This window comes from Bufo gargarizans, chromosome 5 (assembly GCF_014858855.1).
Source record: "Bufo gargarizans isolate SCDJY-AF-19 chromosome 5, ASM1485885v1, whole genome shotgun sequence".
Classification (NCBI taxonomy): Eukaryota; Metazoa; Chordata; class Amphibia; order Anura; family Bufonidae; genus Bufo; species Bufo gargarizans.
Window position 1 is genome coordinate 459,063,915 of NC_058084.1, and position 25,883 is coordinate 459,089,797.

At 43.4% G+C, this 25,883-nt stretch overlaps 1 protein-coding gene across 1 annotated transcript in view; it reads left to right on the forward strand.

Moving 5' to 3' along the window:
• The window catches only part of LOC122938241 (corticotropin-releasing factor receptor 2-like), a 59,801-nt gene extending 34,697 nt beyond the window's left edge, over window positions 1–25,104 (forward strand). Inside the window, exons 6-9 of the mRNA XM_044293616.1 lie at window positions 2,288–2,373; window positions 7,723–7,858; window positions 7,982–8,023; window positions 21,836–25,104. Coding sequence (XP_044149551.1) covers window positions 2,288–2,373; window positions 7,723–7,858; window positions 7,982–8,023; window positions 21,836–21,976 — 405 coding nt within the window. The 3' untranslated portion in view covers window positions 21,977–25,104. The remainder of the gene's footprint in view (window positions 1–2,287; window positions 2,374–7,722; window positions 7,859–7,981; window positions 8,024–21,835) is intronic.
• Window positions 25,105–25,883: the final 779 nt, after the last annotated feature.

Consider the following 25,883-nt stretch of genomic DNA (forward strand, 5'->3'; position numbering starts at 1 on the left):
ATTTCCAATCACATACTAAAATACATTTACTATTAGAGGTGGTGCAGGACAACTTTCGCAATCTGCTTGATTTGTGCCATGAAATTGGGGAAACAAAAAACAATAAAATAGGTGAAAAATTGTGCCTTCGTATAACATATTAAAGCCGCACCAAGTTTATCAGACATGTGCTATTTTCATATATATATGTCATTCTTCAGCCCAATTGTCTGTCAGAATTTGTAATCCAGAAATATATGAAGGTAACGCAGAGCAATAAATACGATAAACTTTACATACATTAAAACAGGATGATAAAATAAAAGCAGGTGCAGAGATAATTATAGTCAGATTTAGATACTAATACAGGATCTATCATTTTAATAATTACAATGGGGACAGGAAATTATTAAAAACACCAAAAAAAAATATAACTTTAATCGATGTGACGTGACGTTGCTCCTCATCTATCGAAGCCCCATTTTCCATAGGCTCGTTTTTGTATGATATGCCCTACCAGCCAAAAGATCCATCAGTGATTTAAAGAAGCTCTTAAAAGAGCACTTGTCAGCAGGATCGACCCTATTAACCAAGCATACTGCCTAGTAGGGTTGATTCTGCTGATTAAAATGATACCTGTCTTGTCAAAATGGGTTGTGGCATTCATGAGAAAAAAATACTTTTTTTTCTTTAGGCAAATGAGAGCTTCAGTACTCAAAGGGCGTGGCCAGCACTGAGGGGCACTGCGGGAGTAGGCCCCGCCCCTTTTGCACTGAAGCCGTTATTTGCATGAACAAATGAAAGTCTTTTTTCTCAGGAACGCCACAACCGATTTTTACAAGACAAATATCATTTTTCACAGCGGGATCATCCCTACCAGACAATATGCCTGGTTTATTAGGATTGATTCTGCTGACAGGTGACTTAAAAAAAAAATTGAAGGCGCAATTTATTCTGTTCATTGCCGAGAACTCAACGACCTTGTGTTTTCCATAAGAGAAATAAATCCCAAAGGACCAAACCTCTGTCAGTAAATAAGGAGAATGTTTCTTCCAGTCGTTTTTATTAATGGAGCTTATTTTTCCTCCATTAAATTATATGACGAGACGAGCGTGTCCTTGCTGGTGAGCCACTTCTGAGACGCCGTGTGGGACTCTTCAATCAGGGACAACAGTGAAGAATATATTATCGGAACTTCATTTTCCGTAAAATACGTTCTGAGAATATGACATTCTGGTTTTGGCCATCTCCGAGAAATTAAACAGAATGAATTGGTATAAATCAGACTTTGATTTATGAGCACGGTTTTCAAGACTTTAACATTTTATGAGAGAAGGAAATTAATTATTTTATTTCTTTTTATTTACTAATTTAAAGTCATAAACAAAAAACATAAAAACTATAAAATTGTATTTGCAAAAACAATTTAGAGTGATTTGTAGAATTAGGAGGTTTGTCCTATACATTACATATCCGGTGCAGCTTTAGGGAGTGCAGAGGTTTTTAACACGCACTGGTGCCCTGCCTGACTGAATGGGCACCAAAGACCCCTGTGCCATATTCGAGGACCACAAATGGGACACGACTCTTTGGGGGGGGGTTGCGGTAAAGATTTTGTATCAGATATAAAGAAAATTAAGCTAAATATCGGAATTATAAGCCATTATGCCTGCATAAATAATACCGCCACACACAGTGCCTATACAGTAGAGCCAGTTTAGGCTCTGCTCGTGCCATGTCATAGTCTTTCATCGGAGGAGTATATATTGATGTATACCACTTATAGAAGGCTACGACAACAATAGGAACCTACTGTACAAATCAAATACCGCACAGTATATTGTTTTCACTGAAACAGCATAGTCTACTACACTATTCCATACAGTACAAAGAAAAACCTATGCATATCCACCCAGCCTATTCCAATGGGGCACTCTTTTGGCCACCCATAGATATTTTTGGAATACTCGCCAGCATGTTTTCCGTTCAGACGTAATATGGACACACCCAGTGACCGCACACCCTGCCATCTGGCCGTCTACCCAATCATGTCACCACTGAACATATGTGTCCCCTACTTGACGACCAGCCATTGGCCCCTACCCAATGAAGCTACAGAGTATCCAACAGACCAACCTTCTAGAGGGTCTCAAAACTGCAGAAGATCCCAAGTGGTAAACCTTGGTGGAAGTTGAGGGCCACAACAGAGGGGGAGGTGAAATACTTGTTAGGATCCCAGTCTGTTCTCTGCTCTTGACATGCTGGATGCTGGGAGTGGTAGTTTAACATATCTGTTTATTATTTTTAGATCAACTTTGTATTTTTATTCAACATTGTGCGGATACTAATGACGAAATTAAGAGCTTCAACGACATCAGAGACCATACAGTATAGGTAAGGATTCGGGGGTGGGGTCGGGCTGTGAAAGTCAAGGGATACATATGAGGCGGAATATGACCAGATACTGACCCGCCACCAGTCTCTGCATCCGCTATACTCCTTATGTGCATTACTGCTGCAGGGAAATGACACGTTGTTCCATCTGGTGGTCCATTTTATCAAGATGACATTGTAGCTTCGACCTCTTGCTAATCGGATGTGGATGGAATTAGCATTTATTTATCAGCTATTTATTGACTGCGGCAATATATGGCCGACGGTGTGAATATTGTAAGCTCCTCATGAGAAAAACGCAGGACGCGGTACTAAAGGTCCCTATCAAACAGATGCAGGACCTGAGGGGCAGGAGGGATTCAAGAACGCCATAGAAGAAATCTGTCATGTACCACCCCCTAAGATTATGTACCGCCCCCCCAAGATTATGTACCGCCCCCTCGGAACCTACTTAGTGTATCAGTTTTGCCTAGGGGATCTTCATGTAAGAATGTCAAATACATTGACGAGCAAAAGGGTAACAATGTTTTGAACTTTTGACATTCAGGCTCCATATCTCACCATCCACTACAGCTTAGAACGTGAGACATCATTTTATAGACAATCATCTTGGCTATCTCATACATTAATTGGACTTGCAGCTATTTAGTATATGATTAGTTCTGCAGATTCATGTCCTGTAACTGCATTGTTATTGTTTTGCTACAGATTACAACTTGTCCTCACATTCCGTAATAGCTCAATGTGTTATTAGGGTGATTCCCAATAGTGTTGATCACGAATATTAGAATTTCGAATTTTTATCGTGAATGTAGGAAAATTCGCAAATATTTTGAATATAGTTATATATATTCGTAATTTCGAATATTCGATCTTTTTTTTCGATTTTTCTTTTTTTAATAAGTACACATGATTAGTGTTGATCACGAATATTCGTAATTTTGAATATTTAATTTTTTTTTATCAGTACACATGATCCCTCCCTGCTTCTTGCTTGTGGGCCAATAAGAAGGCTGCAATATACTTGACTTTAGGAGTAGTGTTGTTTGCAAATTTTGCTCTATATTCGTTTTTTTTTTCGAATATTCACTATATTGCTATATATTCTTGTTTTAGAATATTACGAATATTCAAAAAAACTGAGTTATAGCAATATGGCGAATATTCAAAAAAAATATCGAATATAGAGCAATTTAGCTAATATAGTGCTATAATCTTCTTTGTCTAATAGTTGTAAATTGAAAAATTGGCAATAAAAAAAATCGAATTACGAAAATTCAAATTCCGAAAATTTGCATATTACACAATCATTACCTTGCCGATTTTTTTGAGTAAAAAAAATCGTAGAATATAACGAATATTCAAATTTGCGAATATTTGACAAATATTCTACAAAATATTCGCGAAATATCGCGAATTCGAATATGACCCCTGCCGCTCATCACTAATTCCCAAGTGAAAGGTCACTGGTTCATAACCAGGAGCAGCCGTGAGGAAGGTTTCCCAAGAAAAGAGAAACAGCATCATCCAGTTCATCAATAGCGGTATCTCAGCCAAGAAAATAGCTAAACTGCATCATGTGAGCGCCAAGACAGCTGGAAGAATACAAAATTAAGTCTGTCCATGACAAAGCCAAGAGGTGGACATCCGGGCAAAATATCGGAGTCAACACGTTGGCTCATCACAAGGTCTATCAGTTCTGGTGCGACAGACACGGCAGTGGAGGCGGCTTGTATGCTTCGTAATAGTGAGATCACAGACGTCCATACAAGCACCGTGTGATACACATTACACAAGTCTGGAATGGTGGCCTGAAAAAAGGTGCAGAAGCCTCAGCTTCAATATTGTCAATAGAAACGTTGTCTCGAGTTTACAAAAAAGTGCGAACAGTGGACAGAAGAAGATTGGAAACAGGTGATCTGGAGCGATGAGACCAAAGTCAATAGCCTGGACTCTGATGGGTGCCAATGGGTCTTGAAGAAACAAGGAAAAAGGGGGCTAATGGATTGAGAAATTGAAGGAACTGTCAAGGTAACTGGAGGAAGCCTGATCATGATATTGGGTTGTTTCCCAGCCAAAGGTGTTAGATACTTGTACTTGACCAGGATTGATGGTGGTCTCAATGCTGAGCTCTATGTGAGTATCCTACATGAAGAGTTAATTCATACAGTGGAGTACTGTGGGTATGAAAAAGAGGACATAGTGTTCCAGCAGGACAACCACCCAAAGCTTACGTCGAGATTGGCGAAGAAATGGGACAATGAAGTAGAGGTGCTGGATTGGCCCCACAGTCCCCAGAACCCAATCGAACACTTGTGGGTGAAGTTGAGGAAATAGCTGTATTCGTACCCGAGTGAGTCGACCAGTATGCACCAACATTGGGAATGTGTAGAAGAGATCTGGGAACAGATTTCGGTCAGGACATGCTTGAATCTGATCAAGAGCATGCCCAGAAGGATTCAGGCAGTGCTAAAAGCCAAAGGTGGATTTACAAAATGCTAACAAAATAATACAAATTTAAATGTAGAATTTTAGGAGCAAAACATGAGAATCTGCAGAACTAATCATATGCTAAATAGCTGCAAGTGCAATTTATGTATGAGATAGCCAAGATGATTGTCTATAAAATGATGGGAGTCTCACGTTTGGTGAGATATGGAGCCTGAAAGTCAAAAGTTCTAAACATTGTTACACTTTTGCTTGTCAGTGTATATACAGCCATGACCACTGGATAGGTCATCAATATGAAATCGTGGGGGTCCAACACCCGGCGCCCCCACCAATCAGCTGATTTGAGCAGAGGACAGAGCCGGAGGCAGAAGTACACTGTGTAGACTAGAGACTGGTCCAGGGTACTGCAGCTCAGCTCCCATTCATGTGAACACCGGTGCCAGAAACTGTACAGTGGACGTAACCTTCCATCCACTGCCCGAAGTAGCTGATCAGCAGGCATGCCGTGAGTCGGTCCACCGATCTCACATTGATGACCTATACTGAGTATAAACCCCCTTTAATGAAATCATTGTTTTATGTAATACTAGGAGGTGATTTGTCATATGACTTGCTGCAGTTTCAATGACGTGGGATCTGTAAGGATGTGGGGCAAGGGACCTTAAATGTATCACTCTGCTATGTTGTAAGGTGTATAATTACTGCAATATCTCACTTTGGTCAGGAGATAGCAGCAAAGGATAAGATGATAAAAGTCTACATTTGAGCTGCCTGTCAGAGGAATACTAATAACCTATTTAGTTTGCAAAGTTGGAAAATAGCTAATTTATGGGCTGTTTTGGACCCTTACAAGTGTGATAGCAAAACGGAATATGCAGGTTGGACACTGCGCTTAGCAAATGACTTATTGCATCACACTCTCCCTGTGTAAGAGGAGGAGGTTCCTCTAGAAGCAGGAAGTGAGCAGACGGAGGCTGTGCTTGGTGCTGCTGGAAACCACAAGGGATCATCTCTGCCAAATCTGGAAGGGAATGGACCGGCTCACCGTGGAGACTGGCGACAGCACGAAGGGGACGTTTGCAGCGACCACCCCAGGAGTGTCGTGTCTGTAGGATCGAGTTCTGGAGTGGACCAGGAAATAAGAAAAAGCACCAAGAACCTGCTCAAGGAACTGTATGTGCAGCTTTGCCGCATCACATTGCACCACACTGTTGAAGTGGCATTTGGACATACAATAACGCTCCAAGTACAGTTACATTGCGGTGTACGGGCTGCAAGCTAATGCATAGCCCTAAGGGACTCATACGCTGACACCTTCCTATCTCACTGGCTGCTCATAGGGTGTTATATGCTGTGAGCTGGAGTAAGGATTAAAGTTACAAGAGACAGACATCATTTCCCTGTGGATTACAAATAGTATTGTGCAATACTTAAGGTGCACCCCAACGAGGAACTCGTCCAGGAACATACAAGTGCAGCTGGGCTGCTCAATGGACTTTGGGGAAAACATCACATTTTCTGGTTTATTGTTAGACAGTGGTACATTTACTGTCGGTTTATTCTGTTACCAATCTGTTTTATATATTCTCAGCTTCTTGTTCACTACATTGTTCAGTAAACTCAACTGCTGGGAAAGAACCGATGTCTGTGTGGCATCGTGTGCCCTCTGTACCTGTGGGCCCGGCCCTCGGCCTTCTTTCATCTCAATCAATTTGCAGTAACTGAGCTCTAAGCCTGAACTTGCCTGTGAAAACCTAGAAACAATCTGCAGTAACTAGCGCACAAGGCCTGAAATCTCCTCTGGGAACCACAGAGACGTATGCTTCAGATCTCCTGCAACAAAGTCAAAAACACTTCGCCTGAAATTCCCTGTTGAAGAGGACACGTCCCCTCTCCCGATATGCCTGTTTTAGTAAAGCATTCCCCATGTAATAACAATTCTGGAGCCTGCGATTCTTCTATTATTCCTACTAGAAGTTTTTGAATGAATTGCCAGCAGTTTGCAATAATGGTCCAGCTGGGTGTTACCAGATATGGTGGGGTGTCCCTGCACAGTCTGACACCATCCAATCAGTGCTGCCAGTGGCAATGAAAAAGTAAAGTGACCCAGTAGAGGAGGTGATTGGAGAAGAGCTATTCTCAGGAGAGAAGCATTTTGGATTAATGAGGTTTCATGGACACTGATTTGATATAATTTTTGCTACGTTTTTCTTATTATCAGATTTATTTCTTTTCCTACTTTACGATTCCTGTAATTCAGTCCAGGTTTTCGGTATCTCCTGTATCCAGCTTTTCCCGGCATGCTGCTGTATGTATACATACTGTTACCGATGTATATATGACTAAAAGCGATTCGCAACTCGAAACGCGTCGGCCCTGGTGACTTTAACCTTTTCTGTGTGTCCTACATGAAATACACACGTGAATTTTATCAAGCGCTGAACGGTTTCTATATTATTTGGATTACTTTTCCGTAGAGCTGGCCCTGGGTTCATACACTGATCCGTATTTCTGCTGAATCCAGGTGAGCTGATTCAAACCTCCAGTGACAGGCCATGCAGGGACACCCCCCGCCCCCAACAGGTAACACCCATCTGGACCTTCATTGCAAACTGCTAGCAGAAATAATAAAGGAATGGCACAACATATGGTTATAAGAATAGATGATCCAGAATTGTTACTACACAGGCGGGAAGCGGGGGGGAAGTAGTTACTAAGGCTACGTTCACATCTGTGGCAGAGAGTCCTCCACATCCGGCATTGCTAGATAGTGCCGCCTGCCGGACCCCATTGACTTTAATGGCATCCGGTGGAGATCCAGCTGTTTCCCGGCCAAGAAGCGGCCGGACAAAAACCTCTGCACGCGACAATTTTTGAAGACGTCTTCTTCTCTTGCAGGAAAGCTGTGAAGGCCACTCTGGTCTTACTCCCTCTCCTGGGAATTACATACATGCTGTTCTTCATGAACCCCGGGGAAGACAACGTCTCTCAGATAGTGTTCATTTATTTTAATTCCTTCCTTCAGTCTTTTCAGGTAAGTAATTCTACGAGAAACTGCAGTTGGTAGATACAAACAAAAAGATTTGGGAGAAAAAAATGCTCCCTCTGTATATTGCATAGCAACCAGACTAAAGCAGTTTTCTTGCGTTTCTTACAGGGTTTCTTTGTATCGGTGTTTTACTGCTTCTTGAACGGAGAGGTAAGTGGTCTTGGCCTGATTTTTTTGCATTATTTAAAAAAATTAGATCGTGAAAAAATTTGTCGTGAAAACTGGGGCATCCACCAGTAACAATGTGTTGCCTTGCATATTCCATGTATAATACTGGTGTGGCAGAGGGGCCCCGGATGCGAATGCTACCTCTGCCCCCTCTATAACAGAGAAATGACTGATTATAAAGCAGCTGCCCCCAGCTTTGGCATGGCGCCAACAGCAGGACCAGCCAGCGGGCGGTGAGCTACCGATTCCCGGTATTTCCTTTTATGGCACCTAGAAATTTGTAAAGACTTTAAATTACTAAAGTGACAAAAAGAAAGTGAGACATATCACAGAAAGAATTTTCAAAATGTGGATCTTTTTTTTTTATGAGGTTCCCCTTTAAGGGATGGGCGCCCTTTTAAATCCATGAGCCACGCTGTAGACTGACACAGAACAGGTTTTTTTAATGTTTTATTGATTGAGACTCTGAGAACAGATTTCATCTCGTTTCTTTGTCTCACAATCATTTTCTGGTCTAAAATTCCTTAATTGTTTGACACCCGGATAACTGTCCCCAAAGAATAAATCTCCTCTTAATCTATAATGTATCAGCGGAGGCCGAGGTTTCACGTCTCCTGTTTCTCCTCGCGCCTTTGTTGCTGCGGTCAGTGTCAATTAAAATTCAGAAATGAAGTTATTAAAGTTTAGCTGAGAATTCATTCATTTTTAGCTACTTTCTTGGTTTCTAGGTTCTCGAGTCCTGGGATTCTCGTAGGGAGAAGTGATTAAGGCAACATGCACACGAACGTTGTTTGTTTCCATGTCCGTTCCGTTTTTTTTTGCAGATATGATGCGGACCCAATCATTTCAATGGGTCCGAAAAAAATGCGGACAGCACACCGTGTGCTATCCACATCCTTATGTCCAGAACGGAATGTAGCCACGCCAAAAAAATTGAACATGTCCTATTCTTCTGTTTTACCCTGGGTTCACACCTGAGCGTTTCTGAGACGCGCGTTTTACGCGCGTATTTGTCGCGCGTTTTTATGCGCGTTTTTTGCAATAGTAAACGCGCGTTTTACGCGCGTTTGTGTGATTGACTGCAGTGTTGTCCGATGAGTCTATGGCCAAAACGCGCGACAAACGCCCCCAAAAAAGCTCAAGAACTTGTTTATGCGTCGGGCGTTTTACAGCGCGTTCAAACGGCTACATGCACACGACCGTATGTGTTTTGCGGTCCGCAAATTGCGGATCCGCAAAAAAAAAGGATGACATTTCGTATGGCATCTTTTTTTTTTTTGCGGATCCGTTTTAATTTTGCGGATCCATTGTAATAATGCCTTTTCTTGTCCACAAACTAGAAAAAAATAGGACATGCACTATTTTTTTTTTGCGGGGCAACGGAACGGACATACTGATGCGGACAGCACACAGTGTGCTGTCCGCGTTTTTTGCGGACCCATTGAAATGAATGGGTCCGCATCCTATCCGTAAAAAAAACGGAACGGACACGGAAACAAACAACTTTCGTTTGCATGTAACCTAAGGCCTCATGCACACGACCGTATCTGTTTTGCGGTTCGCAAATTGCAGATCCGCCCAAAAAACGGATGACATTCCGTATGGCATCCTTTTTTTTTTTTTTTGAGGATCCGTTTTTATTTTGCGGATCCATTGTAATAATGCCTATCCTTGTCCACAAACTAGAAAAAAATAGGACATGCACTATTTTTATTTTTTTTGCGGGGCAACGGAACGGACATACTGATGCGGACAGCACACGGTGTGCTGTCCACATTTTTTGCGGACCCATTGAAATGAATGGGTCCGCATCCTGTCCGCAAAAAGAACGGAACGGACACGGAAACAAACAACTTTCATTTGCCTGTAACCTAAAACTGTGACTCTTAAAGAGGAAGAAAACACAAAAACTCTTCACTTCGCCTATTAAAAAATAATAATTAGAAAAGATAACTTAAAGGCTTTTCATTTTATTTTATGGGTATTTCTCCTGTTTTTGTGCTCTGCAGCCGCCGTGTGATCAGCTCTGTGAGCAGACTGTAAATATGGCAGCTCTCTCTTCCCACCTACATAGCAGGAAGTCCCAGCACTGTGCCAGACATCATCAGCTGTTTGACCCAATTCCTTGTCTCCAAAGTGAAGGAAACCCCCACAAATCCTCCGCCGACAGTGTGTCCGCCACCTATAGTGTTACTCTCTGTGACTGATATTCTATGTACACACCTGTGCGACCTTCCCCTTTGTATAGATTCAACTCAGAATGGAGGAATCACTAAAACGTAACAATTATTAGGATTGTTTAAAAAGAAAATTATGCAAAATGTGAAGTACTTTGAAAACATTGTCTTTTTCTAGCTTCTCAGAGAGTAGCATAGTAGCAGGTCTAAGGTCAAAGTGGCGCCTAGCGAAACTCGTAGGACTGGTGCCAGGGGCATATTAGACAGGGGGGTTTTAGGTCCCTGTGACGGCCGGGGTCACTTTTATAAGGGTGCCCCAACTATGCCGTAGGTAGATTAGTTTGGAGCACTTAGCTAGTTCATAGGGTGAAACTAGACCTCAATAACATTTTAGTAATTCCTCCATTCTGAGTTGACAGCAGCCCCTATAGTCCCCCAATATCAGTAACAGCCCTTCCCTGTTCCTCAGAATCAGTGCTAGCAGCTATAATATACATTTCAGCCAGTCACAGTGCCATATAAAAGTCAGGCTAATCCCATAACAGCACTAGCCAGCTGCCATTCTGTTGTGACAATTCCAGCCATCCACAGTGCCTTCATAACAGTGCCAGCCATGCACAGTGCCCTCATAACAGTGCCAGCCATACACAGTGCCCTCATAACAGTGCCAGCCATACACAGTGCCCTCATAACAGTGCCAGCCATACATAGTGCCCTCATAACAGTGCCAGCCATACACTGTGCCCTCATAACAGTGCCAGCCATACACAGTGCCCTCATAACAGTGCCAGCCATACACAGTGCCCTCATAACAGTGCCAGCCATTCACTGTGTCCTCATAACAGTGCCAGCCATACACAGTGCCCTCATAACAGTGCCAGCCATTCACTGTGCCCTCATAACAGTGCCAGACATTCACTGTGCCCTCATAACAGTGCCAGCCATACACAGTGCCCTCATAACAGTGCCAGCCATACACAGTGCCCTCATAACAGTGCCAGCCATTCACTGTGTCCTCATAACAGTGCCAGCCATTCACTGTGCCCTCATAACAGTGCCAGCCATACACAGTGCCCTCATAACAGTGCCAGCCATACACAGTGCCCTCATAACAGTGCCAGCCATTCACTGTGTCCTCATAACAGTGCCAGCCATTCACTGTGCCCTCATAACAGTGCCAGCCATACACAGTGCCCTCATAACAGTGTCAGCCATTCACTGTGCCCTCATAACAGTGCCAGCCATACACAGTGCCCTCATAACAGTGCCAGCCATACACAGTGTCCTCATAACAGTGCCAGCCATTCACTGTGCCCTCATAACAGTGCCAGCCATTCACTGTGCCCTCATAACAGTGCCAGCCATACACAGTGCCGTCATAACAGTGCCAACCATCCATAGTGCTTTCATAACAGTGCCAGCCATACACAGTGCCCTTATAACAGTGCCAGCCATTCACTGTGTCCTCATAACAGTGCCAGCCATACACAGTGCCCTCATAACAGTGCCAGCCATACACAGTGCCCTCATAACAGTGCCAACCATCCACAGTGCTTTCATAACAGTGCCAGCAATAACAGTGCCAAGCAGATCCCATGCCCCTGCCATCCAGAATGACTCATAACAGTCCTATTCAGCCAAGAAAGTGCCAGCAAACCCTAGTGACCACATACCAGTGCCAGCCAACCATAGCACTTCCATAACAGTGCCAGTCAACAATAGCAATCCCATAACAGTACCAGCCAACCATAGCAATCCCATAACAGTACCAGCCAAACATAGCAATGCCCTAACGGTGCCAGCCAACAACAGCAATCCCATAAATTGCCAACCAACCATAGCAATCCCATAACGGTGGCAACCAACAATACCAATCCCATAACAGTACCAGCCAACCATAGCAATGCCCTAACAGTGCCAGCCAACAACAGCAATCCCATAAATTGCCAGCCAACCATAGCAATCCCATAACAGTGGCAACCAACAATACCAATCCCATAACAGTGCCAGCCAACAATAGCACTCCCATAACAGTGCCAGACAACAATACCAATCCCATAACAGTGCCATCCAATACCAATCCCATAACAGTTCCAGCCAACAATAACAATCCCATAACAGTACCAGCCAACAATAACAATCCCATAACAATGCCAGCCAACAATAGTAATGCCATAACAGTGCCAGCCAACAATAGCAATGCCATAACAGTGGCAAACAACAATAGCAATCCTATAACAGCGCCATCCAATAGCACTCCCATAACAGTACCAGCCAACCATAGCAATCTCATAACAGCACCATCCAATAACAGTCCCATAACAGTACCAGCCAACAATAGCAATCCCATAACAGTGCCAGCCAACAATACCAATCCCATAACAGTACCAGCCAACAACAGCACTCCCATAACAGTACCAGCCAACAACAGCACTCCCATAACAGTACCAGCCAACAACAGCAATCCCATAACAGTGCCAGCCAACAATAGCAATCCCATAACAGTACCAGCCAACAACAGCACTCCCATAACAGTACCAGCCAACAACAGCAATCCCATAACAGTACCAGCCAACAACAGCACTCCCATAACAGTACCAGCCAACAACAGCAATCCCATAACAGTGCCAGCCAACAATAGCAATCCCATAACAGTGCCAGCCAACAATACCAATCCCATAACAGTGCCAGCCAACAATACCAATCCCATAACAGCGCCATCCAATAGCAGTCCCATAACAGTACCAGCCAACAATAGCAATCCCATAACAGTACCAGCTAACAATAGCAATCCCATAACAGTGCCATCCAATAGCAATCCCATAACAGTGCCATCCAACCATTGCAATCCCATAACAGTGCCATCCAATAGCAATCCCATAACAGTGCCAGCCAACAACAGCACTCCCATAACAGTACCAGCCAACAACAGCAATCCCATAAATTGCCAACCAACCATAGCAATCCCATAACAGTGGCAACCAACAATACCAATCCCATAACAGTACCAGCCAACCATGGCAATGCCCTAACAGTGCCAGCCAACAACAGCAATCCCATAAATTGCCAGCCAACCATAGCAATCCCATAACAGTGGCAACCAACAATACCAATCCCATAACAGTGCCAGCCAACAATAGCACTCCCATAACAGTGCCAGACAACAATACCAATCCCATAACAGTGCCATCCAATACCAATCCCATAACAGTTCCAGCCAACAATAACAATCCCATAACAGTACCAGCCAACAATAACAATCCCATAACAATGCCAGCCAACAATAGTAATGCCATAACAGTGCCAGCCAACAATAGCAATGCCATAACAGTGGCAAACAACAATAGCAATCCTATAACAGCGCCATCCAATAGCACTCCCATAACAGTACCAGCCAACAACAGCACTCCCATAACAGTACCATCCCATAACAGTACCAGCCAACAATAGCAATCCCATAACAGTGCCAGCCAACAATACCAATCCCATAACAGTACCAGCCAACAACAGCACTCCCATAACAGTACCAGCCAACAACAGCACTCCCATAACAGTGCCAGCCAACAATAGCAATCCCATAACAGTGCCAGCCAACAATACCAATCCCATAACAGCGCCATTCAATAGCAGTCCCATAACAGTACCAGCCAACAACAGCACTCCCATAACAGTACCAGCCAACAACAGCACTCCCATAACAGTACCAGCCAACAATAGCAATCCCATAACAATGCCAGCCAACAATAGCAATGCCATAACAGTGCCAACCAACAATAGCAATGCCATAACAGTGCCAAACAACAATAGCAATCCTATAACAGCGCCATCCAATAGCAATCCCATAACAGTACCAGCCAACAACAGCACTCCCATAACAGTACCAGCCAACCATAGCAATCCCATAACAGCGCCATCCAATAACACTCCCATAACAGTACCAGCCAACAACAGCACTCCCATAACAGTGCCAGCCAACAATAGCAATCCCATAACAGTGCCATCCAATAGCAATCCCATAACAGTGCCATCCAACCATTGCAATCCCATAACAGTGCCATCCAATAGCAATCCCATAACAGTGCCAGCCAACAACAGCAATCCCATAACAGTGCCAGCCAACCATAGCAATCCCATAACAGTGCCAGCCAACAATACCAATCCCATAACAGTACCAGCCAACAATACCAATCCCATAACAGTACCAGCCAACAATACCAATCCCATAACAGTGCCATCCAATAGCAATCCCATAACAGTGCCATCCAACCATAGCAATCCCATAACAGTGCCATCCAATAGCAATCCCATAACAGTGCCATCCAACCATAGCAATCCCATAACAGTGCCATCCAATAGCAATCCCATAACAGTGCCATCCAACCATAGCAATCCCATAACAGTGCCATCCAATAGCAATCCCATAACAGTGCCATCCAACCATTGCAATCCCATAACAGTGCCATCCAATAGCAATCCCATAACAGTACCAGCCAACAATAGCAATCCCATAACAGTGCCAGCCAACCATAGCAATCCCATAACAGTGCCAGCCAACAATACCAATCCCATAACAGTACCAGCCAACAATACCAATCCCATAACAGTACCAGCCAACCATAGCAATCCCATAACAGTGCCATCCAACCATAGCAATCCCATAACAGTGCCATCCAATAGCAATCCCATAACAGTGCCATCCAACCATAGCAATCCCATAACAACAAAAAAACAAGAAAGTGATACGTTGTGGTAGCAGCGGGTAAAGACGCGAGCGCCCCCCCCCCCCCCCGCTCCCCCGCTGCCCCTTAGCTGTGATCACACGATAAACACAGGGCGGATTCGGTTTTTCATCCTAAACATCAACTTGATTGCAGATTTACACTTATCTCAAACCCGAGAAACGCGCTCGGTGGGAATACTGGATTTATCTCTGCCCTTGTGTCCACTGCAATATTCAGATGTAATTAGAGTATTTCTAGTTCATTAGGAAATCCATGTATTATTAATACGCCCTGATTATTAGCTGCCGGCAAGAAAACTGACGATTAGTGTCCAGTCGGGAACCTGTGTGATACTGTCTGCTGTATCTAAGCCTATCATGTGTGATACTGTCTGCTGATCTGCTGTATCTAAGCCTATCATGTGTGATACTGTCTGCTGATCTGCTGTATCTAAGCCTATCATGTGTGTGTGATACAGTCTGCTGAGCTGTGTATCTAAGTCTATCATTTATTATACTGCCTGCTGAGCTATGTATCTAAGCCTAGCATATGTGATACTGTCTGCAGAGCTGTGTATCTAATCCTATCCTGTGTGATACTGCCTGCTGAGCTGTGTATCTAATCCTATCCTGTGTGATACTGTCTGCTGAGCTGTGTATCTAATCCTATCCTGTGTGATGCTGTCTGCTGAGCTGTGTATCTAATCTTATCATGTGTGATACTGTCTGCTGAGCTGTGTATCTAATCCTATCCTGTGTGATACTGCCTGCTGAGCTGTGTATCTAATCCTATCCTGTGTGATACTGACTGCTGAGCTGTGTATCTAATCCTATCCTGTGTAATACAGTCTGCTGAGCTGTGTATCTAATCCTATCATGTGTGATACTGTCTGCTGGAGCTGTGTATCTAATCCTATCCTGGTTTATCCTGTGTGATACTGTCTGCTGAGCTGTGTATCTAATCCTATCCTGTGTGATACTGTCTGCTGAGCTGTGTATCTAATCCTATCCTGTGTGATACTGTCTGCTGAGCCTGTGTATCTAATCCTATCCTGTGTGATACTGTCTGCTGAGCCGTGTATCTAATCCTATCCTGTGTGATACTGTCTGCTGAACCCTGTATCTAATCCTATCCTGTGTGATACTGTCTGCTGAGCAGTGTATCCAATCCTATCATGTGTGATACTGTCTGCTGAGCTGTGTATCTAATCCTATCCTGTGTGATACTGTCTGCTGAGCTGTGTATCTAATCCTATCCTGTGTGATACTGTCTGCTGAGCTGTGTATCTAATCCTATCCTGTGTGATACTGTCTGCTGAGCTGTGTATCTAATCCTATCCTATGTGATACTGCCTGCTGAGCTGTGTATCTAATCCTATCCTGTGTGATACTGTCTGCTGAGCTGTGTATCTAATCCTATCCTGTGTGATACTGTCTGCTGAGCTGTGTATCTAATCCTATCATGTGTGATACTGTCTGCTGAGCTGTGTATCTAATCCTTATCCTGTGTGATACTGTCTGCTGAGCTGTGTATCTAATCCTATCCTGTGTGATACTGTCTGCTGAGCTGTGTATCTAATCCTATCCTGTGTGATACTGTCTGCTGAGCTGTGTATCTAATCCTATCCTGTGTGATACTGTCTGCTGAGCTGTGTATCTAATCCTATCCTGTGTGATACTGTCTGCTGAGCTGTGTATCTAATCCTATCCTGTGTGATACTGTCTGCTGAGCTGTGTATCTAATCCTATCCTGTGTGATACTGTCTGCTGAGCTGTGTATCTAATCCTATCCTGTGTGATACTGTCTGCTGAGCTGTGTATCTAATCCTATCCTGTGTGATACTGTCTGCTGAGCTGTGTATCTAATCCTATCCTGTGTGATACTGTCTGCTGAGCTGTGTATCTAATCCTATCCTGTGTGATACTGTCTGCTGAGCTGTGTATCTAATCCTATCCTGTGTGATACTGTCTGCTGAGCTGTGTATCTAATCCTATCCTGTGTGATACTGTCTGCTGAGCTGTGTATCTAATCCTATCCTGTGTGATACTGTCTGCTGAGCTGTGTATCTAATCCTATCCTGTGTGATACTGTCTGCTGAGCTGTGTATCTAATCCTATCCTGTGTGATACTGTCTGCTGAGCTGTGTATCTAATCCTATCCTGTGTGATACTGTCTGCTGAGCTGTGTATCTAATCCTATCCTGTGTGATACTGTCTGCTGAGCTGTGTATCTAATCCTATCCTGTGTGATACTGTCTGCTGAGCTGTGTATCTAATCCTATCCTGTGTGATACTGTCTGCTGAGCTGTGTATCTAATCCTATCCTGTGTGATACTGTCTGCTGAGCTGTGTATCTAATGCTGAGCTGTGTATCTAATCCTATCCTGTGTGATACTGTCTGCTGAGCTGTGTATCTAATGCTGAGCTGTGTATCTAATCCTATCCTGTGTGATACTGTCTGCTGAGCTGTGTATCTAATCCTATCCTGTGTGATACTGTCTGCTGAGCTGTGTATCTAATCTATCCTGTGTGATACTGTCTGCTGAGCTGTGTATCTAATCCTATCCTGTGTGATACTGTCTGCGCTGGGTATCTAATCCTATCCTGTGTGATACTGGTACCTGCTGAGCTGTGTAATCTAATCCTATCCATGTGTGATACTGTCTGCTGAGCTGTGTATCTAATCCTATCCTGTGTGATACTGTCTGCTGAGCTGTGTATCAATCCTATCCTGTGTGATACTGTCTGCTGAGCATGTGTATCTAATCTTATCATGTGTGATACTGTCTGCTGAGCTGTGTATCAATCCTATCCTGTGTGATATCTGTCTGCTGAGCTGTGTATCTAATCCTATCCTGTGTGATACTGACTGCTGAGCTGTGTATCTAATCCTATCCTGTGTGATACTGTCTGCTGAGCTTTGTATCTAATCCTATCCTGTGTGATACTGTCTGCTGAGCTGTGTATCTAATCCTATCCTGTGTGATACTGTACTGCTGAGCTGTGTATCTAATCCTATCCTGTGTGATACTGTCTGCTGAGCTGTGTATCTAATCCTATCCCTGTGTGATACTGCTCTGCTGAGCTGTGTATCTAATCCTATCCTGTGTGATACTGTCTGCTGAGCTGTGTATCTAATCCTATCCTGTGTGATACTGTCTGCTGAGCTGTGTATCGAATCCGATCCTGTGTGATACTGCTGCTGAGCTGTGTATCTAAATCCTATCCTTGTGATACTGTCTGCTGAGCTGTGTATCTAATCCTATCATGTGTGATACTGTCTGCTGAGCTGTGTATCTAATCCTATCCTGTGTGATACTGATCTGCTGAGCTGTGTATCTAATCCTATCATGTGTGATACTGTCTGCTGAGCTCTGTATCCAATCCTATCCTGTGTGATACTGCCTGCTGAGCTGTGTATCTAATCCTATCCTGTGTGATACTGACTGCTGAGCTGTGTATCTAATCCTATCCTGTGTGATACTGTCTGCTGAGCTGTGTATCTAATCCTATCATGTGTGATACTGTCTGCTGAGCTGTGTATCTAATCCTATCCTGTGTGATACTGTCTGCTGAGCTGTGTATCTAATCCTATCCTGTGTGATACTGTCTGCTGAGCTGTGTATCTAATCCTATCCTGTGTGATACTGTCTGCTGAGCTGTGTATCTAATCCTATCCTGTGTGATACTGCTGCTGAGCTGTGTATCTCTATCCTGTGTGATACTGTCTGCTGAGCTGTGTATCTAATCCTATCCTGTGTGATACTGCTGCTGAGCTGTGTATCTAATCCTATCCTGTGTGATACTGTCTGCTGAGCTGTGTATCTAATCCTATCCTGTGTGATACTGCTGCTGAGCTGTGTATCTAATCCTATCCTGTGTGATACTGTCTGCTGAGCTGTGTATCTAATCCTATCCTGTGTGACTGTCTGCTGAGCTGTGTATCTAATCCTCCTGTGTGATACTGTCTGCTGAGCTGGTATCTAATCCTATTGTGTGATACTGCTGCTGAGCTGTGTATCTAATCCTATCCTGTGTGATACTGTCTGCTGAGCTGTGTATCTAATCCTGTGATACTGCTGCTGAGTGTATCTAATCCTATCCTGTGTGATACTGTCTGCTGAGCTGTGTATCTAATCCTATCCTGTGTGATACTGTCTGCTGAGCTGTGTATCTAATCCTATCCTGTGTGATACTGTCTGCTGAGCTGTGTATCTAATCCTATCCTGTGTGATACTGTCTGCTGAGCTGTGTATCTAATCCTATCCTGTGTGATACTGTCTGCTGAGCTGTGTATCTAATCCTATCCTGTGTGATACTGTCTGCTGAGCTGTGTATCTAATCCTATCCTGTGTGATACTGTCTGCTGAGCTGTGTATCTAATCCTATCCTGTGTGATACTGTCTGCTGAGCTGTGTATCTAATCCTATCCTGTGTGATACTGTCTGCTGAGCTGTGTATCTAATCCATCCTGTGTGATACTGTCTGCTGAGCTGTGTATCTAATCCTATCCTGTGTGATACTGTCTGCTGAGCTGTGTATCTAATCCTATCCTGTGTGATACTGTCTGCTGAGCTGTGTATCTAATCCTATCCTGTGTGATACTGTCTGCTGAGCTGTGTATCTAATCCTATCCTGTGTGATACTGCTGCTGCTGTGTATCTAATCCTATCCTGTGTGATACTGTCTGCTGAGCTGTGTATCTAATCCTATCCTGTGTGATACTGCTGCTGAGCTGTGTATCTAATCCTATCCTGTGTGATACTGTCTGCTGAGCTGTGTATCTAATCCTATCCTGTGTGATACTGTCTGCTGAGCTGTGTATCTAATCCTATCCTGTGTGATACTGTCTGCTGAGCTGTGTATCTAATCCTATCCTGTGTGATACTGTCTGCTGAGCTGTGTATCTAATCCTATCCTGTGTGATACTGTCTGCTGAGCTGTGTATCTAATCCTATCCTGTGTGATACTGTCTGCTGAGCTGTGTATCTAATCCTATCCTGTGTGATACTGTCTGCTGAGCTGTGTATCTAATCCTATCCTGTGTGATACTGTCTGCTGAGCTGTGTATCTAATCCTATCCTGTGTGATACTGTCTGCTGAGCTGTGTATCTAATCCTATCCTGTGTGATACTGTCTGCTGAGCTGTGTATCTAATCCTATCCTGTGTGATACTGTCTGCTGAGCTGTGTAATCTAATCCTATCCTGTGTGATACTGTCTGCTGAGCTGGGTATCTAAATCCTATCACTGTGTGATACTGTCTGCTGAGTCTGTATCAATACTATCCTGTGTGATACTGCCTGCTGAGGCTGTGTATCTAATCCCTATCCTGTGTGATACTGATGCTGAGCTGTGTATTAATCCTTCCTGTGTGATAATGGTCTGCTGGTGTGTATCTTATTCACATCATGGTGATACGGTCTGCTAATCCTGTGTATCTAATCCTGCACTGGTGCTACTGTGCGGCTGAGCAGTGTTATCTAATCTTATCATGTGTGATACTGTATGCTGAGCTGTTATCCAATCCTATCCTGGGTGATACTGTCTGCTGAGGCGTGTATCTACTCCTATCCAGTGTGATACTGCATGCTGATCTGTGTATTCCATCCTATCAATGTGTGATATTGCTGCTGCGCTGTGTATCCAATTCCTATCCTGTGTGATACTGCTCTGCTGAGCCTGTGTATCCTAATCCTATCCTGCTGCTGATACTGTCTGCTGAGCTGCTGTATCCAATCCTATCCTGTGTGGATACTGTCCTGCTGCGCTGTGTATACTAATCCTCCTGTGTGATACTGTCTGCTGAGCTGTGTATCTAATCCTATGTGTGATACTGTCTGCTGAGCTGTGTATCTAATCCTATCCTGTGTGATACTGTCTGCTGAGCTGTGTATCTAATCCTATCCTGTGTGATACTGTCTGCTGAGCTGTGTATCTAATCCTATCCTGTGTGATACTGTCTGCTGAGCTGTGTATCTAATCCTATCCTGTGTGATACTGTCTGCTGAGCTGTGTATCTAATCCTATCCTGTGTGATACTGTCTGCTGAGCTGTGTATCTAATCCTATCCTGTGTGATACTGTCTGCTGAGCTGTGTATCTAATCCTATCCTGTGTGATACTGTCTGCTGAGCTGTGTATCTAATCCTATCCTGTGTGATACTGCTGCTGAGCTGTGTATCTAATCCTATCCTGTGTGATACTGTCTGCTGAGCTGTGTATCTAATCCTATCCTGTGTGATACTGTCTGCTGAGCTGTGTATCTAATCCTATCCTGTGTGATACTGTCTGCTAATCTGTGTATCTAATCCTTCCTGTGTGATACTGTCTGCTATCTGTATATCCTTCCCTGTGTGATACTGTCTGCTGAGCAGTGTATCTAATCTTATCATGTGTGATACTGTCTGCTGAGCTGTGTATCCAATCCTATCCTGTGTGATACTGTCTGCTGAGCTGTGTATCTAATCCTATCCAGTGTGATACTGCCTGCTGATCTGTGTATCCAATCCTATCATGTGTGATATTGTCTGCTGAGCTGTGTATCCAATCCTATCCTGTGTGATACTGCTACTGAGCTGTGTATCCAATCCTATCCTGCGTTATACTGTCTGCTGAGCTCTGTATCCAATCCTATCCTGTGTGATACTGCCTGCTGAGCTGTGTATCTAATCCTATCCTGTGTGATACAGTCTGCTGAGCTGTGTATCTAATCCTATCCTGTGTGATACTGTCTGCTGAGCTGTGTATCTAAATCCTATCACGTGTGATACTGTTTGCTGAGCTGTTGTATCTAATTCTGTCATGTGGGATACTGTCTGCTGAGTTGTGTATCTAAGCCCATCCCATACATTTTTCCATAATTCATGTCTAAGAGACCCTGTCTGTCATCTTTCTAGGTTCGATCAGCCGCAAGAAAGAGGTGGCACCGTTGGCAGGACCACCATTCCCTCCGTGTCCGGGTTGCCCGAGCCATGTCCATACCGACCTCGCCTACCAGGATCAGCTTTCACAGCATAAAGCAGACAGCAGCCATCTGAGCACAGGAACGCAGCGGCCTCCAGAAATGTTGTATCTTTTTGTTTCCTGGTTTCCCCTTTTTCTTGTCGGATGGCGGAATTCACCTTTAATGGACTTCAGTGGCCACAACATGGGGGAAAGTCACAGAACAAAGGACATAAACCCGAGTGTAGATGGTGTTGTAAACGCTATAGAATGCACAAGCGCTGAGGTTCCGGCGTGGAACTGTTTTTATGTAAATCCCAGGAGTAAACCAAATGCTTTGACCGAATTCTCTTTTTGGTCCATTTCATGGGCCGAGGACTGTAGAGTGTGGCAGATAACTGGATATTCAAGGAAAGTGGTGACAAATCAGTTGCCATCAAGAGTCGGGATTGTTGATTGTTTTCTTTGTATATTTGTATTTTGCAAAAAAACTAAAAAACTAATCTTTTCAATGTTCTTACCAAAGATCATTGAGATAGGATCAGAAATTAAGGAGCTTTCAGTCGTCCTCATCGCAAAATTGTTAAACATTCTATTCTTAAGTTTTTTCCAGTTTTGTCAATTTTTGGGGCAATTGGGTAACAACCAGTATGGCCACCAGAGGCCAAAGGTGTTGTCACATAGCTTTCTTTAGACTCCTGAATGGCAAAAATATTCACTAATCTACAGGGTCCTATTATAGGGAAAGCAAAAGGGGCAATTTCCTTGGAGTCTCCTCCAACTTGGACCTTCAGAGAGCCTCCACCATTCTGATACCCTCAGAGCCTCCACCATGTTAGACCCTCAGAGAACCTTCACTATCTTAGACACTCAGAGAGTCTCCACCATGTTAGACCCTCAGAGAACCTCCACCATTTTAGACCCTAAGAAAACCTCCATCATGTTAGACCTTCACACAGCCTTCACCATCTTGAAAACTCATGATGAACACAATTATCCGGTCAGGGATTGTCCTGAGTGTGGCCCATTCACAAAAACTAGAGCCACGATAACCCCACTTTGGTAAATTTGAGGAGCACATGGGTGTAGCTGTAGTAGTTGCACCAAGGGGCTCCAGGTCAGTAAGTGGGTGGGTAAAGATTTTGCATTGGACCAGTGTTTAAGTGGGATCCTTATAAACTTTGGAGCAGTGGCCAAAATGGTCAGATTTGACCCTTCGCATATGTAGCCTTCATCCTACATTCTCATCTCTGCATTGCTAGAGGATTTAACAGGAAAAGTTGGGCGACAACCTCTATGGTAGTTTTGATGGTGGCTGTCTTGCTAAGCTGTAGCAGAGTAGATTTTCAACTCTTTGCCGTAAGAAGACTATGAACAAGTCATTGTTTTAGGGGAAATGGTCTTTAATAATAAGGGGATTGTTTGTTCTTGTTTCTTTTATCTACCATAGCATGAGAATCAATCATCCACTATAGCTGCCTTTAATTTCTTAAAGGATCCAACATATTGCTATTTCTATGTCAAGGTTGTCTCATCTGGCCCCTCGTGGGCGGGATATAGCCAAACCCCCAAGTAAATGTTTTATGTGCCATTTTCAACTTTATAGTTCCCTTGGACATGTGATCACTTAGCCAATCACTGGTTGAGGTGAGTCACCACTGCATCCACTGATTGGCTAAGCATTCACATTTCCTGTGTCTAGCAGCACTAGAAATTAGAAACTGCTGAGGCACAGAGGAAGTTTTGAAACTGCAGCGGCGGGGGATTATTCAGGTGAGTATATATTTTAAGTCATTCTGACCATTTTTCCTTTTTTTCCAGCCAACAACCCTTTTAAATAATGTAGAGTAGAAAGATAGATCATTCTCAATATAGAGCCTAACTCTTCTTGAAGCTCCTTGGAAGTGTATTCTGCAGGTTATGTAAGATCAGGTTACCAAGCAAGCACTTGACTTCATGTCTCAATGACGATCTTCGCGGAACAGGTAGCTATACGTTCATAGGATATTCTCTCTGCAATACATGAGACAAACTGGCCAAGAAGGAAGGTAACTTAAGGTAAAAAAAAATATTCATGATAAGGACAAAAGGTGCCAAACAGAAGAGAAAACTGATGTGCTAGTGGAGACACTGGGGGAGACACTGATTCTGGCTTTCAAGTAAAAATTTAAAAAAGTTTAGCTTTTATTGAATACCCAGTAGAGTAGAATGACCTTATGCTGATATCTCAGGTGTAGTTGGTCAACGTGGCAACAGACATGAAGGCAGTTCTACCATTGTGTTCCTAAATGTGAAGTGGGAAAGGAAATAATGCCTGGATATCTAGGTTGACCAGTTGCCTGGATATCTAGGTTGACCAGTTTGAAATTTTATAGAGCTACCTTATAGATCCAGTTCTGAGGGCCTTTGAACTGGGTTTCGATGAGTAGACAAGCACAATGATAGAGTAGTCACGGCTAGATTAAAGCCAAGAAACCATGAGCAAGCTCTCTAGGGTCTCCACCACCTTGAGGACCAAGGAGACCTCAACTACCCATCCAACCTGATGGGCGTTCAGTGATGCAATCCACCTGATAAGAGGTGGACACGTGTTTGGCCCTCACGTTTAAAGGCATTGGCTTAGCTGTCTACCTTAATAGATTTCGCTTGAGAGGGTCATGTGCATGTGGCATCAATAAGGGATCAAGTGACTTCCAATCTGCCCTTGTGAGTTGTCGTCTTTTGACCAACATATCCAAAAAAGTTGCAAACAATTGTGATCATGACTGGACTATTTTTGAGCATGAGGGTTGTTTGGGGGCCACAAACTCTGTGATATCAGACCAACAATCTGGTATCATGACACTAAGCCCCAAGTAAAACAGAGGCATTAAAGTGCCTTCTACTAGCTGAGTTACAATCATGGGAATACATATCATAGAGGTAGCCCTTGTGGGCATTATGTGGTCTGTTAATAGGAGGGTCCCAGGTCAGGTTGACCTCATAATCTGAGCAAAAGTTCTGTGTGAACTGTACAAACATTACATAATTTTTAATAAATGAGAGAGGAACCAACCTGAGGGTTATGGTCCCTATTCTTCTACAATCAATGGGAATAAAGCAGGGCAAGTGCTGGCCTATCTTAACCAAGATTGGGGGTTGTGAGGTGGAAATCTGCCACCTTTGCCTTATTGATCTTTAAGACAAGAACTAAATTTCAAATTTTTGTACCTAGAACTTTCAAGTCCGTAAAAAAAAAAAAAAAAAAAAAAAAAAAAACGTGAATAAGTAAATAATTGGGAATATGTCAGCAGGGTCGTTGTTGATATGTCTGTTGATATGAGGTTTTTAATATGTCTTTAGCTCTCCAGCTTTTTTACCTAAAGAAAATGTAAGAAAAAAAGCAAAAAATGTTGATTATTTTGCCAATCTTGTTTTATCGCTGAAACCTGTACAGTGATTGTTTTCTTTATTTATTGACTTTTCTTATTTTTATTGTATGCTCTTGTTGTTGTCATGTTTACTAACAAAAGACCCATAAGGGCTCATGTATCAACTAGTGTACTGGAGACCATCATGGGGCCCTGGAATTGGTGCTTGGGAAGGTTCTTTCTTGGCCACAAATTTCCTGTCTAGATCTGACAATCTGGCGGTAGAGTATTTATGGTGAAATGATACGGCGGACAATGGCACCTAAGGCCAGAAGTGTAACATGTAGCCCCTTTGACCCAAAGCCAATTCTAGAAGGTCCTGACCCAAGATGTGCCATTTATAATACTAGTGTCTCGTTGCCAAGGAGATTGGGTGCTACTGCTCCTTCTGCCCGTGTATCGCTGAGCCTCAGTCTAAGTGGCTAGTCAACGGCCTATAAATTTTGTAAAACCCTGCTGTCAACCCCACTTAGTTTAGGGCTAAACGCTAAGTAGGTGGCAAGGTCATGGGCAACCTTGCCAACATCAAAAAATACACATTTTTGTGATGGTCAGAAGGTCTCCTGCGACCTTGCTTACCATATTGAAGTTC